The sequence below is a fragment of the Glycine max genome, chromosome 12 (genome assembly GCF_000004515.6).
Source record: "Glycine max cultivar Williams 82 chromosome 12, Glycine_max_v4.0, whole genome shotgun sequence".
NCBI lineage: Eukaryota > Viridiplantae > Streptophyta > Magnoliopsida > Fabales > Fabaceae > Glycine > Glycine max.
The window spans coordinates 41467986-41487705 of record NC_038248.2 but is presented as its reverse complement, the minus strand read 5'-3'; the positions used below and the strand labels follow the sequence as shown (position 1 = coordinate 41487705).

Below are 19720 nucleotides of genomic sequence, written 5' to 3'. Positions count from 1 at the left end.
AAAATATTAAAACCTAATTGAACACTCTATAATAATCACAAGACCAAATTGAATGTTAAGTCAATCCTAAAATCACAATACCCGACCACAAGGTCTTTTTTTTCTCTGTGGCGGCATCATTGGCAATGGTTAAAAGTTAAAACTTCAACACACAGAATCCAGATTCGTCGAGAAAGAGAAAAGAGAAAAGAAGAATGGGCGATTACCATTTCGTGTACAAGGATTTAGAAGGGGCTTCTACTCAATGGGACGATATTCAAAGAAAGCTCGGAAATTTGCCTCCAAAGGCACCCGCTTTCAAGCCCCCACCTTTCACCCCTGCCTCTGATGATCAACCCAAAGACAAAACATGGATCGATTCCAAAACCTCCGAGGAACTCGAAGACCTCGAAGACAACCTCGATGATGATCGCTTCCTCCAAGAATACAGGTTTTGTTCTGCTTCTGTTCTTTTGTCCAAGTTTTTCCTGTTCTGTCACTCGCTAAGAATAATGGGTTGTTTCTTGAATTTGAAGGGTTTTTATTTTGTGGGTCGGTTTTGTTTTTGCCCAAGGTCGTGGGGGATGGATGAATTTTGAATCTTTTCGTGGATTTTTTGGTGGGGTTCTTTGTGTTGTTTTGTAGAGAACAATTGTCCAAAACTTGTATTTGGTTGTTTATTATCTATGTTGTTGAATACAATTTGGTTGATAATTGTTGTGTATTTGAGGTTTTATAGGAACGTTTTATAGCGAGTTAATGCTTAAGAGTCTATTGCCCCTCTTGTTTTTGACCGGTTCATTCTGAATTTGCTTGGAAAGTGGAGGTTATGAGGAAGCAAAATTCGGCATGCGTGTGTGCGTTAATTATACTTGTTCTTAATTGAATCATTTTTCTGTGATAGGAAGAAGAGGCTGGCTGAGATGCAAGAGGCAGCAAAAGTATTGAGGTTTGGATCTGTGATTCCCATTTCGGGATCTGATTTCGTTCGAGAGGTGTCACAAGCTCCATCTGATGTTTGGGTGGTTGTCATCCTATACAAAGAAGGGTATGATTTAGGAGTTTTTTTTATCATCCTAGTTCTATAATTTATTTAGTTTTTTAGTGTCATGTTTCTTGTGTTTTTGTTACAGGATTCCTGAATGTGGGTTGTTGATGCAAAGCATTGAAGAATTGGCACTAAGATATCCTTCAACAAAATTTGTGAAGATAATATCTACTGATTGCATACCGAACTACCCGGATCGGAATCTTCCCACTTTGTTGGTGTACAACAATGGAGCAGTCAAAGGAAATTATGTGGGTTTGCATAGTTTCGGGCGAAGATGCACTCCTGAAGGTATTTATGTCTCAGAATGCAAGCTTCATTGTTTTTGTTCTCTTACTTTGATTTGTGCCACTTTTTAAACTTTGTTTGCCTTTATTTTAGTATGAAAGACATATTGATCCTAAATATTATAAAATTTGTTTTCACAATTCCTTCATGGAATTAAGAGCCTAGCTTTCAGAGGAGTTTCTAACCATAAGTGATACTTTTTTTTATGGCATACTAGAACTAGTTGAAAGATGTTTGTTTCCACTTGAGATTTTGGAACTCAATAATATTTGGAAAAACTTTAGCCTATCTCACTCGGCTGAGACTAATTTTACATAAGAAAGGTCAGCAAGTACATGAAAAGACGGGCAGACTGCAGCCCTCTGCACAGTAGGAGAAGAGTGTAATACAAGGAAGAAACAGAACAGTACAAGCAAAGAAAGATAAGAAAAACATATATAATAAACACATATCTATCTAACATTTCCATTGTGAATAATCCTGATAATGATCCGCCTAATTAGTCAAATTTTGTTTTGGTCTATACCATTTTGACAACATTATTATATTTGGCAGCATTTGGTTAAATTTTTTTGTGACTTTTCTTGTCCTTGAAAGGAGAAGAAGAGAAGTTGAGCCAAACACTTTATATAAAAGCTCTTAACAATATAAGCAGCTTATGTATTGAGAAATCATTAAAAAAAGCTTGTTGGAGGAGCTTATGGTCAGCTTATGCATAGCTTATTTTTGGCAAGACTCTAGTTCGAATCCCATCTCCCTCTTTTTTTCAGATTTCTTTCTAAATTTTAGAAACCTAAACTTCGCAACCATTAGACTCCCACTGCTATGCAAATAACCTCCTAGTTATCGGAGCCCTCTCACCACTGCTCTGTCGTTGTAGTGTGATTCAGACCTATCATACTGAGTTTTCCATGTTTTTTCATGTTGTTGGTTGATTTAACTTACGGGCATCATATTCCATGTCCTTGGTTGGTTTTACACTCTGTTCTCTATCTTTATTGTGCTCTTTAATGGTATTTCTCTTTCACGTTTTGTATATTTGTGGTCTCTTATGCCCTTTCCCTGTCTCTATCCATCTCCATCCTTGGCTTTTGGTAGCCATGTCAGTATCATTAGGACTCCAATGTCTCATACTCTACCCCCCATTCATTGCAGACTTGTTTGGTGTCATTCCACTTGTTTTGAATAATTGGTTTATGATAACCACTATAGAGAAGGAACATGAAGTCCCAGGTACATAAACATTATAGAAAGCAATAAATGAGGGAATATGATGATAAATAGGAGTATCAAGCCTAATTCTTCGACATATTTTTTTTCTTTAGACTTTGAAGAAATTACAGTTCATTAATTCATGGCGAGAAGTATGTCATTTTTTTATGATCATCATGGCAAATATATTTTATGAACATCTTGTTGAATTGCTCTTGTAGAGTAGAATGACTAGCTATAGAAACAAGAAAGATTCTGTGTATAAATGATACATTCTGCGCCAGCAGAGAACAATTCAATTACCTGCTGGAAGCTTTAACAATTTATTTAACTAAGGAAGAAGGTGCTGAATTTGGTTTCCAAAAACTTCTATATACATAGAAATTCACATTTTTTAAGATGTGTCTAGCATTGGTGGGTATGGTATGACGAAAAGCAGGGATATTATACTGCAGAAATATGGATAAAGTTAAGCTGTAAATTCAACTGATTTGTAAGTAGCCGGATGACTCCCTTTCTCAAATAAACAAGTGGGCATCCCAATAAGTCCCAAAATATAAATCTGTGTGGAGGCCCGAATAGATAGAAAATTTGGTAAATATTATACTAGAAGAAAGAGAATTATTGTAAAGGAAGTTGAGGAGAGAGAGAAAGCCTATAACCAGTTATTGAGTTGGTTATGAAAGAGTGGGATAGTGGGTATATATGCTCGGAGAGCTTTCTTAATGCCTTGTGACTTGTGAGGTTTATCACCAAAGGTCATGCTTTATGCTCTGCATTGTTTTTACTTTTTGGTGAGGAAATCAAGAACATAATTGCTAGTGAGGGAGCCAAAAGGAAGGAAAAACATGAAAAGATGGATAAGTGGATGCATAGACTTGATTTATTTGGCTTTGCCAACGCACCTTTAAGCTTTATGTGAAGTTGCAGGCAAGGAGGTTCCTGCAGAGGGTTGTGAGGAATATAGAATGAGGGAGGAAAATGATTTGCTGGCAGGATTGCTCCTTGTTTTTTACAACGGCTTGGAGATCAAGGAAGTGAGACTTATCGAGCATGAAACAGATGAAAAATAGTGATTTATAGTCTCTAATGGCGTGTTTTATTTCCATTTTCAAAAATTGTTTTTAGTTTTCAGAAACTGAAAAGTAGAAAAACTTGTTTGATGGGTAAAAACAATCTTGTCTTTCTCTGTTTATCGTTTCCGGATTGTCTTCCAGAAACTGCTGTTTGGGTTCTGTCCACCCAAGGATTTCACAGCTCATATCTGTCAAATTCACTGTCTTCCTCATATGAACTTATCTGCAATGCAGCTAATGGTATAAATACATTCTGTGAGGCAGCTAAGGGAAAATTTCGGTAGAATGTCTTGACAGAGAATGGAAAGTGCTTATCTGCAAGTCTGCGACGCAGCTCACTGAGCTCCATTTGGATGTTCCTTCTCTGCGTTCTCTCTGCATTTGATGTGAATTCATGCTAGTTCTTTTCTCTCCATCTGCTTGCCATTGAGAAATGAAAAGGGAAAGAAGCATCTCCTGTCTGTTTCTGTTTTTTAGTTTTTAAAACATTTGGTATGGAATTTGGAAAATAAGTGTCAAAGCTTAAGTGACTTTAGATGATAAATTGATTGATAGGTTAAGTAGAATTGTTTCAAAACACAGTTTGTTAAATAAAAAAATAAAAACTGAGAAGAGAAGCAAACATACCCTAAGTTTTTCTTTTCTTTGTTTGTAATTGTATGAAAGAACTTTACCAATATGGTAATGGCTAGTGATCAAGATCAATTTAGAGATGGAGACATGTCTGTTTCCTTATTTCTTGATTAAACTCTTCCAATATTAACATTATTGCAATTTTTTTTTACTTGTTTTAAATTAAAAGTTTTAAATTTGTATTTCAGTATTTTTACTATCATTAAAATAAGTTTATGTAAATTCAATTAATTTTACACTATTATTTATTTATAAATAAATGTACTTTTTCATTGGATCAGATAATCAGTTTTAAACAAAACTAAGTTCTTTATTTTTTTTTAACCAAACAAGTTTTATCTTAAAAGAAACTTTTAATTTTTTTAAAAAAGAAGCAAACAAACAACTATTTTTTTTAAGTTCTTATTTTTAGCTTCAAATTAAAAATTAAAAAAATAGCTTTCAAGTAATAAAAGAAGTAGGCCAAAAATACTCTAAATACAATATTATACTCAATGTTGGACTATGTTAGTTTTTGGCTCTTCTAGCCTCCATGCCTCTTGACATGTAAATGGAAAAAAAATGTAACCATCTCATTGCTGCCCTGCTAATCAAACTTGTAACTATTCCATGTCTAATTTTCTATGCGTAAAGTTTATAAGATCAGAAGCAGTGTAGCCATTGTTAATTTTTCCCTTATTTAGCTGAACTTGTGCCCCTTAATTAGATTTGTTCATCTCTCATGGCAATCCTTCCCTTACCTTTTTAATTTCTTACAAAGTTGCGTAGTAGTAATAGTAATACTTTTCTAAACCTGTTCCCTTGTTTTCTAATACATTGAATTCTTTGCATGTTCTGGAATATCAGGTGTTGCATTAGTGTTGTGCCAATCAGATCCTGTACTTAATGATGGCCATAATGGAAATGAGGCTATCATTGAAGGAGTCCGCAAACGGTTTATAGAGAAAGTTGTTGCTGATCATGAAGAGGGTGGTGATGATGATTACTCTAGCGATTAACATTTTTTCTTGTATTTGTTGTGTTGCTTTCTTTGGAGGGGGTATGCTTTTCTAACTTTCTTTTGGTCTCACTTTTATAATTTTGCCTAAAAAAAAGAGTAACGGATCTGTTATTAAATACTTAAATTATGCGTGTTGTAGGCTTTTCTTGTTCCTAGTAATTAGATGGTTTTATCAGGTATTATGTGTATCAAAGTGATTTTATGTTTTTTTTTTGTATTTTTTATTATATGATTTGTATTGTAATAACAAACATATGAATATGTAACCTTTGTGTGATGATTAGAACGCTCTAATCAACTAGTCTAATAAATTTTGTAATAATTAATTTTGATTTAATAATATTTTTTTACGTATATAAATTTTAAATAAAAATAATTAATTTAATAAAAATTTAGGTGATACTGATTGGTCGTATAGGCTAAGAATCATTAATTCATATAATTTATACGAATTGATATAATTCATACGGATTATCGATTTATATTTCATATACATAAGTGTATTTTTGGGTGTGGAAAGAAAATCTTAACAAAGATACATTTATCATGTTTTTTTGGGCCCTCAATTTAAGTTAGTTGGCACAAAATCGATCTAGCCTGAATGCCTTGTTCTTGGGACATGCTAGGTGTATCCAGCAATATTGTTGGTGCACCTAACAATTTTATGAAATGATAAAAATGCCCTTAAGTTAAAATTTAAAAAGAAAACGCGCTTGCCTTTGTTTTCTTCCCCACCTTTATGCCTTCTTTCTTCTTGCTTCGTTTCTTCTTCCTCCGCACCTTCCATTTGTCATTGTTGCGTTGTTGCGAAGCTTTCGTGGGGCCGTTGTTGTGTTTCTGTCGTCGAGGTTAGTAATCCCTATCTCCCTTCCTCTCATAGGTTAACTGTTTAGTTAGTTTAGGAGATGATGACTTTAAGGTAGAAGACCTGAAAATCGCCTAAAAATGGCGAAGAGCAACCATTCCGACATTATCGACAGAAGTTCTTCCGGTAGCTTCTCCGGAAGAAGGGTATTCCGGTAGAAGAAAAGTTCTTCCGGAGACGCTATCGGAACAAGTTCTTTTGATATCTTTACCGGAAGAACATTCTTCTGGTAGAACGCTTTGTTGTATTGGAAGAAGGTTCTTCCGATAAAGCTACCGGAAGAACTTTCCGGAAGAAGGTTCTTCCGGTAGAACAAAAGATTCTTCCGGTGAAGTTACCGGAACAAGGTTCTTCCGGAGAAGCTACCGGAATCGAAACAAGTTTTTCTGGTACAACAAAACGTTCTACCGGAAGAACTTGGTCTGATAGCTTCTCCGAAAGAACCTTCTTCTGGTGTAACAAAACGTTCTACCGAAGGAAAGTTCTTTCGGTAAAACTACCGAAAGAACTTGTTCCGGTAGCTTCTCCGGAAGAAAATTCTTTCGGCATAACAAAACGTTCTACCGAAAGAAGGTTCTTCCGGGAGAAGGAATAATTTTTTCCGAACTTAGTTTTGCTTTTCTTGTTTTATATAAATAAAGTTATTTTTTTAATATAAATTTTGATTTATAATAATTCAAATATTTATGATTTCATGGTGGTAAGTTAAAAAAATTAATTAAATATTATATATTAGGTTAAAATTTTGTTTTTTTGTATTTGCATAAAAAATTTGGTATTAGGGTTAGGACCTAGTTGAGTGTAAGATATATGTTTAGTGGGTGAGTGTGTAAGGTTTAGTTTAGGGTAGTCAACAATGCTTAGGGTAGTGTGACTAGGGGTTATAACGTAAGGCTGAAGATTTATGTAAATATATGTAGGTTTTTAATTATATGAATAGTTTATTTGACCCAAAAAAATACGTGTTCTTCATGATTTGCAGATCATGGTTAGAACACGAGGTTTAGGTCGTGCTTTAGCTAGGATTATAGGCAGAGGTAGACAGGATGAGCATGATGCAGTCGATGTTCCCCAGAGGCGTAGGCCTATTGCATCAGCCCGTAGGTGACGAGTACATATTACGGTTGATGAGGGTGTTCCTCAGGTGACTGAGGATGTTCCTTATATGGCGGAGGATGTTCCTCAGGTGACTGAGGATGTCCCTCATATGACTGACGATGTTGTTCAGAGGAGTGAAGATGTGCCTCAGATGACTGCGGACATAGATGCGACTGTTGCAAAGGACTTAGGTGCTGATGGTGCTGAGGGGTCACATGCTGATGAAGGATTCCCTGGTGGGTCCCGTGACCCATCAGTTCTGACTTCATTTGCGGAGCATGTCGCACATGCCATTTGGACTGGACAGGTATTATAATTTCTTACTTTTTTCTTCTTGATTTGTTTGTCATTAAATTTTTTTTATATTTGTGTATTTCGAATGATTTGTACTTCAATTCAGGAGCGTCTTGAGTTGAAGTTGGTGTCGCACGTGAGGAAGGTGGAGTTAATTGGGAGGTCAGTGCCTGCGATTGAAGGGCTGGTTGTCGCCACAAGATTAAGTCCATTGATTGAGTGTTTAGTTGTAACCGACGATCCTAAACTTATATCCACATTTGTGGAGAGGTGGCACAGGGAGATCAACACCTTCCACCTTCCAGTAGGAGAGTTGACGATCACACTAGATGATGTGTCGACACTCCTCCATCTCCCTATCGGTGGTGCCTTCCACAGCTTCGAGGCTCTTTCCGTGGACAAGGCGGTATTTTTGTTGATGGAGTTGCTCGAGGTGTCTGGTGAGGAGGCTAGAGCCGAGACAGTATGAGCGCGTGGGGCATATGTACACCTCTCATGGGTTCGGGAGATCTATGAGATGAGATGCCAGACACGACGATATAGCAGCTCGTGCTTATCTCCTGCACCTGGTTGGTTGCACTCTTTTTTCTAACAAGAGTGCAACAAATGTTCATGTGGTGCATCTAGAGGCTTTTCGCGACCTGGGTCAGAGTGGGGGCTATGCCTGGGGAGCTGCGGCCCTGGTTCATATGTATGACCAATTAGATGAAACTTCTAGGACCACAACACGACAGATTGGGGGGTACCTTACTTTATTACAGGTAAATTTTGTGTTGTTAATATGTTACATTGGATTATGATCTAAACATGTTTTTATGTTATGTTAACCTAATTTTTTTTTGTAGTGCTGGATCTATGAGAATTTTCCGAGTGTGCATCAGTGTGTCACCAATGATGCGTATGAGGAGACGTCCCCTCGTGCCTCCCGGTGGCTGACGATGAAGGCTCATAGGAAGGGAATTACAGGAGCATCGTATCGTGTACGTTGTGATGCTTTGACGGTCACAGACGTGTGTTGGTTGCCTTACAGTGACCATCGAGGGGTTAGGGGGTTTGAGCTGATTTTATCGTTCCAAGGTCAGCTGAGATGGGGTCCTACGGTGGTCACAATTCGACCGGAGAAAGTGCTACACCAATTTGGGTACATTCAGAGCATCCCTCCACCGTCTGTTAGCGCTTCGTTCTCATATGATGATATAGATGACAGGTGGATCCATTTCTCGGACCACGTAGTAGTTGTGGGTGACCTTTGTGTAGTGTCTGGGCAGGTATATGCGGATTACATGGAATGGTTTTTCTAGATATCTCACCTATTCATGATACCGACCCAGACAAGTGACCAACCCAGACATGCACCTGCCCCAGACCATGAGGACTACATGCAACCGGACATCCCACAGGTTCCAGTGGCATTTGACCCCCCTCGACATGCAATGGTAAGATTGTTTGCGTGTTTAATGTTTGATGAATTGTTATTTATTTTAAATTTTGTAATAAATGTTTTTTATGACTGTCACAAGATGATTACGAAGGCTATGAGGCGATCGCAGAAAGGTTGAAGCATGTGCTCAACCTTAGGATGGTCACTGCAGGAACAAAGTTACATGATATCATGCAAGATTTCCTGAGATCGCCAGGGGGGTGCCAACGCAGATGGAAGTGTTAGGGCTCGACAAAGATGGCGCACGGAGCATTGGTGATGTTTTTTATGTTTTGTAGTTGACATCATTTTTTGTATTTGTTACACTTTTTTGTTTAATATAGTTTTCTTTACTATTTTTGCACTCTATGTGACACATCGATTCCGATTCCGAAAATGATGACTTTCCTTCATAAGAATGAGATTAAAATTATAAATTTTCAAAAATAAGATAGCTAAATGTTTATGTTTTAAAGTAACATAGCTAAATTTTTAAAAAAATAGGATTTGGAGCCTTCACACATGTTCAAGTATCCATGTTCGGGGTATTTTTTAAAATTATGCGCGAGTCGCCGACGATATTCGAGGGGCGCTATTTCTCATTTTTGAACGTTAAAGAAGCAATAAAAATTATATCGTCAGCCGGTTCCACCGAGTAACACCTCAAAAAACAAGCATGAAATTAAAAAAAAATAGGATTTGGAGCCTTCACACATGTTCAAGTACCCATGTTCGAGATTTTTTTAAAATTATGCGCGAGTCGCATAGGACATTCGAGGGGCTCTATTTCTCATGTTTGGATGTCAAAGAAGCCAAAAAAAATAATATCGTCAGCCGGTTCCACCGAATAACACCTCAAAAAATAAGCACGAAATTAAAAAAAATAGGATTTGGAGCCTTCACACATATTCAAGCACACCTGTTCGGGGCTTTCTTAAAATTATGCGCGAGTCGCCTAAGATATTCGAGGGGCGCTATTTCTCATGTTTGGACGTCAAAGAAGCCAAAAAAAATAATATCGTCAGCCGGTTCCACCGAATAACACCTTAAAAAACAAGCACGAAATTACAAAAAATAGGATTAGGAGCCTTCACACATGTTCAAGTATCCATGTTTGGGGTTTTTTTTTTAAATTATGCGCGAGTCGCCTAAGATATTCGAGGGGAACTATTTCTCATGTTTGAACATCAAAGAAGCCAAAAAAAATAATATCGTCAGCCGGGTCCACCTAGTAACACCTCAAAAAACAAGCATGAAATTAAAAAAAATAGGATTTGGAGCCATCACACATGTTAAAGTACCCATGTTCGAGATTTTTTTAAAATTATGCGCGAGTCGCTTAGGACATTCGAGGGGCTCTATTTCTCATGTTTGGACATCAAAGAAGCCAAAGAAAACAATATCATCAGCCGGTTCCACCGAATAACATCTGAAAAAATAAGCATGAAATTAAAAAAAAAAAGGATTTGGAGTCTTCACACATGTTCAAGTACCCCTGTTCGGGGTTTTATTAAAATTATGCACGAGTCGCCTAAGACATTTGAGAGACACTATTTCTCATGTTTGGACATGAAAGAAGCGAAAAAAAAATAATATCGTTAGCCGGTTCCGCCTAATAACACCTCAAAAAACAAGCACGAAATTAAAAAAAATAGGATTTGGAGCCTTCACACATGTTCAAATATTCATGTTCAGGGTTTTTTTAAAATTATGCGTGAGTCACCTAAGATATTCGAGGGGCGCTATTTCTCATGTTTGAACGTCAAAGAAGCCAAAAAAAATAATATCGTCAGCCGGTTCCATCGAGTAACACCTCAAAAAACAAGCATGAAATTAAAAAAAAAAGGATTTGGAGCTTTCACACATGTTCAGGTACCCATGTTCGAGATTTTTGTAAAATTACGCGCGAGTCGCCTAGGACATTCGAGGGGCGATATTTCACATGTTTGGATGTCAAAGAAGCCAAAAAAAAATAATATCGTCAGTCGGTTCCACCGAATAACACCTCAAAAAATAAGTACGAAATTAAAAAAAAAAGATTTGGAGCCTTCACACATGTTCAAGTAACCTTGTTCGGGATTTTTTTAAAAATTATGCGCGAGTCGCTGAAGACATTTGAGGGGAGCTATTTCTCATGTTTGGATGTCAAAGAAGCCAAAAATAATAATATCGTCAGCCGGTTCAACTGAATAACACCTAAAAAAAAAAGCACGAAATTAAAAAAAAAATTGGAGCCTTCACACATGTTCAAGTACCCAAGTTCGGGGGTTTTTTAAAATTATGCGTGAGTCGTCTAAGACATTCGAGGGGCGCTAATTCTTATGTTTGGACGTCGAAGAAGCACACCAAATGAATATCGTCAGCTGGTCACACGGAATAACACCTCAATTAACAAGTACGAAATTTCGAAAAAAGGATTTGGAGCCTTCACACATGTTCAAGTACCCATGTTCGGGGTTTTTTTTTTAAATTATGAGCGAGTTGCCTAAGACAATCGAGGGGCGCTATTTCTCATGTTTGGACGTCAAAGAAGCAAAAAAAAAATATCGTTAGCCGGTTCCACCGAATAACACCTCAAAAAATAAGCACGAAATTAAAAAAAAAAAAAGGATTTGGAGCCTTCACACATGTTCAAGTACCCATGTTTGGGGTTTTTTTAAAATTATGCGCAAGTCACCTAAGACATTCGAGGGACGTTATTTCTCATGTTTGGACGTCAAAGAAGCAAAAAAAAAATAATATCGTCGGCCGGTTCACCCGAATAACACCTCAAAAAATAAGCACAAAATTAAAAAAAAGTATTTGGAGCCTTCACACATGTTCGAGTTACAATGTTTGGGGTTTTTTTAAAATTATGCGCGAGTTGCCTAAGACATTATAGGGGTGCTATTTCTCATGTTTGGACATCAAAGAAGCAAAAAAAAATAATATTGTCAGCTGGTTCTACCGAATAACACCTCAAAAAACAATCACGAAATTAAAAAAAATAAGATTTGGAGCCTTCACACATGTTCAAGTACCCATGTTCAGATTTTTTGTAAAATTATGTGCGAGTTGCCCAAGACATTCGAAGGGCGGTATATCTCATTTTGGACGTTCGAGAAGCCAAAAAAAAATAATATCGTTAGCCGGTTCCATCGAATAATACCTCAAAAAATAAGCACGAAATTAAAAAAAAAATAGGATTTTGAACCTTCACACATGTTCAAGTACTCATGTTCGGTGGCTTTTTAAAATTATGCGAGAGTCGCCTAAGACATTCGAGGGGCGCTATTTCTCATGTTTGGACATCAAAGAAGCAAAAAAAAATAATATCGTCTGCCGGTTCAACTGAATAACACCTCAAAACATAAGCACGATATTTAAAAAAATAGGATTTGGAGCCTTCAGACATGTTCAAGTACCCATGTTCGGGGTTTTTTTAAAATTATGCGCGAGTTGCCTAAGACATTCAAGGGGCGCTATTTCTCATATTTGGACATTAAAGAAGCAAAAAAAATAATATCGTCAGCCGTTTCCACCGAATAACACCTCAAAAAACAAGCACGAAATTAAAAAAAAATAGGATTTGGAGCCTTCACACATGTTTAAGTACCCATGTTTGGGGTTTTTTAAAAGTTATGCGCGAGTCGCCTAAGACATTCGAGGGGCGTTATTTCTCATGTTTGGACGTGAAAGAAGCCAAAAAAAATAATATCGTCAGCCGGTTCCACTGAATAACACCTCAAAAAACAAGCACGAAATTAAAAAAAAAAGATTTCGAGCCTTCACACATGTTCAAGTACCTGTGTTCGGGGTTTTTATAAAATTATGCGTGAGTTGCCTAAGACATTTGAGGGGCGCTATTTCTTATGTTTGGAAGTCAAAGAAGCAAAAAAATAATAATATCGTCAGCCGGTTCCACCGAATAACATCTCAAAAAATAAGCACGAAATTTAAAAAAATAGGATTTGGAGCCTTCGCACATGTTCAAGTATCCATGTTCGGGGTTTTTTTTTAAAACTATGCGCGAGTCGCCTAAGACATTTGAGGGGCACTATTTCTCATGTTTGGACGTCAAAGAAGCGAAAAAAAATAATATCTTCAGCCGGTTCCACCGAATAACACCTCGAAAAATACGCACGAAATTAAAAAAAAATAGGATTTGGAGCATTCACACATGTTCAAATATTCATGTTCGGGGTTTTTTAAAAATTATGCGCGAGTCGCCTATGATATTTGACGAGCGCTATTTCTCATGTTTGAACGTCAAGGAAGCAAAAAAAAAATAATATCGTCAGCTGGTTCCACCGAGTAACACCTCAAAAAAAGGCATGAAATTAAAAAAAAAAATAGGATTTGGAGCTTTCGCACATGTTTAAGTACCCATGTTCGGGATTTTTATAAAATTGCGCGCGAGTCGCCTAGGACATTCGAGGGGCGCTATTTCTCATGCTTGGATGCCAATGAAGCCAAAAAAAAATAATATCGTCAGTCGATTCCACTGAATAACACCTCAAAAAATAAGCACGAAATTAAAAAAAAAAAGTGATTTGGAGCCTTCACACATGTTCATGTACCCTTGTTCGGGATTTTTTTAAAATTATGCACGAGTCGCCTAAGACATTTGAGGGGAGCAATTTTTCATGTTTGGACGTCAAAGAAGCCAAAAATAATAATATCGTCAGCCGGTTCCACCGAATAACACCTCGAAAAACAAGCACGAAATTAAAAAAATAGGATTTGGAGCCTTCACACATGTTCAAGTACCCATGTTCGGGGGTTTTTTTAAAATTATGCGCGAGTCGCCTAAGACATTCGAGGGGTGCTATTTCTCATGTTTATACGTCAAAGAAGCCAATAAAAATAATATCGTCAGCCGGTTCCATCGAATAACACCTCAAAAAAAAAGCACGAAATTAAAATAAAAGGATTTGGAGCCTTCACACATGTTCAAGTACCCATTTTCGGGGTTTTTTAAAATTATGCGCGAGTTGCTTAAGACATTCGAGGGGCGCTATTTCTCATGTTTGGACATCAAAGAAGCCAAAAAAAATTAATATTGTCAACTGGTTCCACCGAATAACACCTCAAAAAACAAGCACGAAATTAAAAAAAAAAAAGGATTTGGAGCCTTCACACATGTTCAAGTACCCATGTTCGGGTTTTTTTTTAAATTATGCGCGAGTTGCCCAAGACATTCAAGGGGCGGTATTTCTCATGTTTGGACGTCAGAGAAGTAAGAAAAAATAATATCGTCAATTGGTTCCACCGAATAACACCTCAAAAAACAAGCACGAAATTTTAAAAAAAAAGGATTTTGAGCCTTCACACATGTTCAAGTACTCATGTTCGGTGGTTTTTTAAAATTATGCGAGAGTCGCCTGAGACATTCGAGGAGCGCTATTTCTCATGTTTGGACGTCAAAGAAGCCAAAAAAATTAATATTGTCTGCCGGTTTGACTAAATAACACCTCAAAACATAAGCACGATATTTAAAAAAAGAGGATTTGGAGCCTTTAGACATGTTCAAGTACCCATGTTCGGGGTTTTTCTAAAATTATGCGCGAGTTGCCTAAGACATTCGAGGGGCGCTATTTCTCATATTTGGACGTCAAAGAAGCAAAAAAAATAATATTGTCAGTCGTTTCCACCGAATAACACCTCAAAAAACAAGCACGAAATTAAAAAAAAATAGGATTTGGAGCCTTCACACATGTTCAAGTACCCATGTTCGGGGTTTTTTAAAATTATGCGCGAGTCGCCTAAGACATTCGAGGGGCGTTATTTCTTATGTTTGGACGTGAAAGAAGCCAATAAAAATAATATCGTCTGCCGGTTCCACTGAATAACACCTCAAAAAACAAGCACGAAATTTAAAAAAAAGGATTTGGAGCCTTCACACATGTTCAAGTACCCATATTTGGGGTTTTTTTTTTTAAATTATGCATGAGTCCCCTAAGACATTCAAGGGGTGCTACTTCGCATGTTTGGACGTCAAAAAATTCCAAAAAAATAATATCGTCAGCCGGTTCCACCGAATAACACCTCAAAAAAACAAGCGCGAAATTAAGAAAAAAATTTTCCACCCTTCAATTTTATTATGGAATTCATACATGCTATAAACAAACAGATAAAAGTTATATAAAAAACAAAAACAACAATGTTGCATTCATTCATTTAGTGGACTGGCATCCACATCGTCTTCGAATTCCATACCATGTTTAGTAAAAATAGTTAAAATTTCTATTGACCTATATTTTTTCTAATGGTTAGACTGTACTAACACTTTCAGCACTTCATTGTTGGTTTTCAGCTCATTAATTTCATATTTTATAACTTTATCTGAATACTCAAAATGTCCTGATTGTCGAAAAAACAATCGTCTTACCGCTTGTGAATCGTGAATTCCATGAGGGGGAATCCCTTTAGGTGCAACTTGCTTTATCAAATCCTTCAGTTCATCGAGGGTACATCCTGAAGGAATTTCAAATTTCTTTGGATTTTTTCTTGTGAACGCGCATCCTACAAATTTTTTCTGGGGTGGCATGTTCCATCTCCCATTGTAATACAAGAGCGCGTCATGAGTAGGGGTCATAGTGCGTTCAAGTAAGTTTATTACTTCATCTGGTGTTCTTCCAACGATGTATAATAACTCAATCGGACCAACACATGAAAATTGATCATTACACATTAACATTGTGTTGACATCGTCATCATTTATCAATTACATACATTGAAAGAGAATTTGGTTACCTGTATGGGTGAATGGTTGGCGGTAGTGAATTTCATCCAAAAATTGTTTGTCGATTAGCTGAAGGGTATTGTGTATTCTGGTTTTTAGGCTTGCAAAATCACAGCTATTTGGTACTCGAATGGGCACCGGAGTGGAAGTTTGGAAGTAAACCCCACTATCATTGTGAATAATCGATCCATTTGGAAAAATGAAACCTAACCTTGAGTTGACAATCGTCTGACTGCTAGTTTCTCCTAAAAATGTCATACTTTGTGGATCAATTGGGAGATTATGTGAAAGCAAGATAATGTGTGATTTATTAGCGTTTGCCGTGTCTCATATATATGCATGGTTCTCACCGACAGATTGCTTCACTTTTTTTTACAAAAGAACACGCGTGAACATGTTTCGTGTTTATGTTTCCTACTAAGTCAATGTCGTGTCACGCTCAAACTTTAGTACGCATGCATATCATTATGTGTTGTCAATTATGACAACGATGTATCATACATGCGTAATTGATTTTGTTTGCACCAACTAATGTTTTTTCTTAATGTAACGAGTACTTAATAATTATCCTTTAATGGCTTACAACAAATTATATCGCATAATGAATACAATTAGATAAACAATGTATGTTTAGTCTTCATTTAGGTCGACATAGTCTCTTTTGAATAACATCAAGCTTGTGTACTGCTGCATTCTACTAATATATGGAGTTGTCCACTGCTTTGCCTGAGAATAACAATTGGTTGACCACAACAACACTAAAGGTGGTAAAGGACAACGGTCTTTCAAATAAACCTGTTGTGCGTGAACAAACATTATTAACTCTAATGAACCAGGGAAGTGATTGCATAATTCTTAGACTAACTACCTTCAATGTACCTGAACAAAATGATTTCCAAAGACATGATCGACACATATCATGTGGTGCACAGAAGAATCGAGTGGTGGTGGACTTCTAAGAGAAAAAAATGTCATGCTTTGTGAATGAAATCCTGTATAAATGGCACAAATTGATCCAACATCGGGATGATCCTTGTTGGCTTCGGCGGTTCAGAAGATGATGCACTACGTTTCACTGAAGAGTTGCTGCTTTGAACAGAATGAAAAGCATCAACATACACCCAATAAGATGGATCACGCTTTGTGGATCTTTGACTTCTTTTCATCGGTTTCTTCGGTGCGCCTTTAGTGTTGACCTTTGACGGAGGATGGCACATAGAGTTATGATCAGGGTATGCAATATCTCGAAGTTTACTCTTGAGAGTTAGTTTGCCACACACATCAAGTTCCTCAAATCTTTTAGATATGGTCTCAATCTCTTCCTTGATGCTGACTTCAGCCTCACATAACCCTTGGTCTGAAAAGCAAAGTCTCCTCCAGAACATATGGACTAAATCCACTGGGATGCTGCCAACAGTATATCTAGAAAGCTCACATGCACAAAGAAGACCGAGCGTGCTTTTCATCACACAACCACAAGAAGAGGGATCATTGCCGAGATAACGTAGACGCTCAACCTCGCCAGCAATCTCATTTAAAGCATTCCTTGAAACCATTCCAACAAGCCTCTTGTATAAGGTTTTTTTTAAATACATGTCGAGTCACATGCATACTGGTTTCAAAGGATGCTTTAATTTCAACGTGTTGCAGCGTGATCATGTTGTTCATGGCATCCCAAACACTACACAGGTCTTCAAGGCTAATTTGTGATACTCTTTTTAGAGCCCAATAAGCTGATTCAACCCTACATTTAAAATACACAACAAACATGAAAAATATACAACAATTAAATACCATTTATTAATAATCCTTACTAGAAAAAATAAGATTTTAATACTTGTTTGTTATTGTGTTGCCTAGGTGCATGACCTTATTCGTCCAGACTGTAATAGATTTTTCCTTGTGGGGGATAATCCATGTGTCGTTAACATAGTCAACGAACATTGGCCAAGGTGAACAAGCAATTTGAAACTTCTGAAAGGACTCAATGAATTCTTGTTCAAACGGACAATCAACCAAAGTACCCCAGTTATCCATCACATAGTCTCAGGCATTTTTTTTTACTGATTAAAGATTTGCACTTCGCCTTGACATTCTTATCGATGTGAAACCTGCACAACAAGTTTGTACACTCCGAGAATACAGTTTTCACTGCATCCATCAGTGCTAGGTCTCTGTCAGTGACAATAACAACAGGAAGACGATCATTTCTTAAAAATAGACCTCGAAACTATTCCAAAGTTCATACAATATTATTAACACGCTCACCCTCCAGATATGCAAACTCAGCAGAGAATGTCATCGTCGTTGGTGTCACCCCAACAAAGTCAAGTAGTGAGAGTCTGTACCTTTTTGTTTTGTAGGTACTATCTATAAAAAAACACCAGATGACATGCATTGCATAACTTTACTGCATCTGGGTGACACCAAAACAGATCACGCACCACAACTTCATCCTTTAATCTATGCCAATGAATGTATTGATCACGTTCGAGAAGCTTCATCAGATGTTGTATTTCGGTATCAGCTTCTCTTATTGAAGAACGATATGTACTTCTAAGGTGGTCTAATCATATCATGCCTTTTTTATTATTAATTTTTGTTGTCAAAATATAACATTACTAAATTTATCATGGCTATGCATTTTTTCAATACTCATTATTAGAGCATATCATGCTCTAATCTTTTAAAATAATTTGGAGGCAAAATTGATGATTAAGTTTATTTTTTTCGTGATTTAAGGTGGTCGAATCATATCATGTCATACCTTCTTTATTATTGATTTTTGTTGTCAAAATACAACATTACTAAATTTATTTTTGATATGCATTTTTTCAATATTCATTCAGATTAGAGCATATCTCGCAACCCGAATTGTGGAACTCAATGACATAAAGAAGAAAATACATGATACTTCACCATAGAGCCACATGCACTACAAGGTCGCAAACTTATATTGAGGACATGAATTTGCAAGCATTTGTGTATGATTATACGCACACACTGCATATTTTAATCTGGATGCACATCTTGCCCTACCTGAAGCCAGAAATCACTTTTTTGCTGCTCTCCATCAATAGAAGCAAGTTTCAGTAGTATGCCAAACAAAATTTTTCCCTAAACTAGCGTACCCCATTGCCCAGAGGCTCTTCGCTATGCGAAGGTATGGGGGAGGGATATTGTACGCAGCCTTACCCTTGCATATGCAAAGAGACTGTTTCCGGATTTGAACCCATGACCAACAGGTCACCAAGGCACAACTTTACCGCTGCACAGGGCTCGCCCTCAAACAAAATTTTTCCCTATTATAATATATTTATATTAGAATATTGATGCATTAAATAAATCAAATATATAACTGAAATCTAGCGACAAAACAACTTGGCCAACCTTTACCCTCATGTAGGAAGCTAAAGCTGCCACCTTGCTTTGCTAACCAGTCAGTTATCTTGTTTCCTTCACGAAAAGTGTTAGAGAATTGGATATTCCATGGTAGTTGCTTAAAGGAACGAATTTCTATAATGAGAGCTGCATATGGATGACATGAATGCACTCCGAGATTGATAAGCTCCAAATTAAAGCGACTTTTTTGAATCTGTTTCACATATAATATGATGTGCACCCAGGGGCCATGCGAGTTTAACGCCATGAACCAATGCAAAGAGTTCTGCACGAAGGGATGTAGTAACCCCACATGATCCGTAGAAACCTATTACCCTTTCACTAGTTGTGTTCCTAATTACTCCTCTGAAGCCTGCTTTGCCCGAATTCCCAAGAGAAGAACCATCAATGTTTAACTTCAAGAAATTCGGTGATGGCAGACTCCATGAAATATAGATAATTGAGTTGTCCATATTGCCTCCACGCCGTTGACGCGTACCAATGTCGAGTGTAGCAAAAACTTGAGAAAAAAGATGCCAATTTTGCCAGTCTTCACTATTGAAGACGAAGGAATTGCAACACCTCCAAATGAACCAGCAAGTGATAGCAAACAACGAAACTTTTGGGCTAGTGCCATATGATGTTGGAGCCAAGTTGCACTGTCTTGCTCCATAAAATCCACTTGTAGAGCATGATGAAAAA

The 19720-nt window shown here is 37.1% G+C and overlaps 3 protein-coding genes across 6 annotated transcripts; all 3 read left to right on the top strand.

Moving 5' to 3' along the window:
• Positions 1–55: 55 nt before the first annotated feature.
• LOC100797814 (phosducin-like protein 3) lies at positions 56–5360 on the top strand. Of its 4 annotated transcripts, none has more exons than XM_041007681.1 (5): positions 56–430; positions 884–1027; positions 1113–1318; positions 2471–2548; positions 3838–4351. In XM_041007681.1, exons 1-5 carry the CDS (start codon positions 195–197, stop codon positions 3885–3887), a joined length of 714 nt encoding a protein of 237 aa, XP_040863615.1. In that variant the 5' UTR covers positions 56–194; the 3' UTR covers positions 3888–4351. The 4 variants fall into 4 exon arrangements, with proteins under 4 accessions (XP_040863615.1, XP_025980532.1, XP_006592991.1 ...); XM_026124747.2 differs by lacking the exon at positions 3838–4351 and adding an exon at positions 5083–5360 and having other exon boundaries at positions 57–430; XM_006592928.4 differs by lacking the exon at positions 2471–2548 and having other exon boundaries at positions 58–430; positions 3838–5360.
• A 77-nt stretch (positions 5361–5437) lies between these two features.
• LOC102667735 (protein MAIN-LIKE 1-like) lies at positions 5438–9269 on the top strand. The gene is made up of 4 exons (XM_006592923.4): positions 5438–7506; positions 7600–8254; positions 8339–8929; positions 9014–9269. Exons 1-2 carry the CDS (start codon positions 7267–7269, stop codon positions 7960–7962), a joined length of 603 nt encoding a protein of 200 aa, XP_006592986.1. The 5' UTR covers positions 5438–7266; the 3' UTR covers positions 7963–8254; positions 8339–8929; positions 9014–9269.
• Positions 7989–8794, top strand: LOC102663353 (protein MAINTENANCE OF MERISTEMS-like). Its single transcript, XM_006593246.1, has 3 exons — positions 7989–7992; positions 8121–8254; positions 8339–8794. Exons 1-3 carry the CDS (start codon positions 7989–7991, stop codon positions 8792–8794), a joined length of 594 nt encoding a protein of 197 aa, XP_006593309.1.
• Positions 9270–19720: the final 10451 nt, after the last annotated feature.

Coding starts and splice junctions, on each gene's coding strand:
- LOC100797814 (XM_026124747.2), top strand. CDS start 195: ATGGGCGATTACCATTTCGTGTACAAGGATTTAGAAGGGGCTTCTACT. Junction 431..883: donor CGCTTCCTCCAAGAATACAG/GTTTTGTTCTGC, acceptor TTTCTGTGATAG/GAAGAAGAGGCTGGCTGAGA. Junction 1,028..1,112: donor GTCATCCTATACAAAGAAGG/GTATGATTTAGG, acceptor TTTTTGTTACAG/GATTCCTGAATGTGGGTTGT.
- LOC102667735 (XM_006592923.4), top strand. CDS start 7,267: ATGGCGGAGGATGTTCCTCAGGTGACTGAGGATGTCCCTCATATGACT. Junction 7,507..7,599: donor ATGCCATTTGGACTGGACAG/GTATTATAATTT, acceptor ACTTCAATTCAG/GAGCGTCTTGAGTTGAAGTT.
- LOC102663353 (XM_006593246.1), top strand. Junction 8,255..8,338: donor GGTACCTTACTTTATTACAG/GTAAATTTTGTG, acceptor TTTTTTTTGTAG/TGCTGGATCTATGAGAATTT.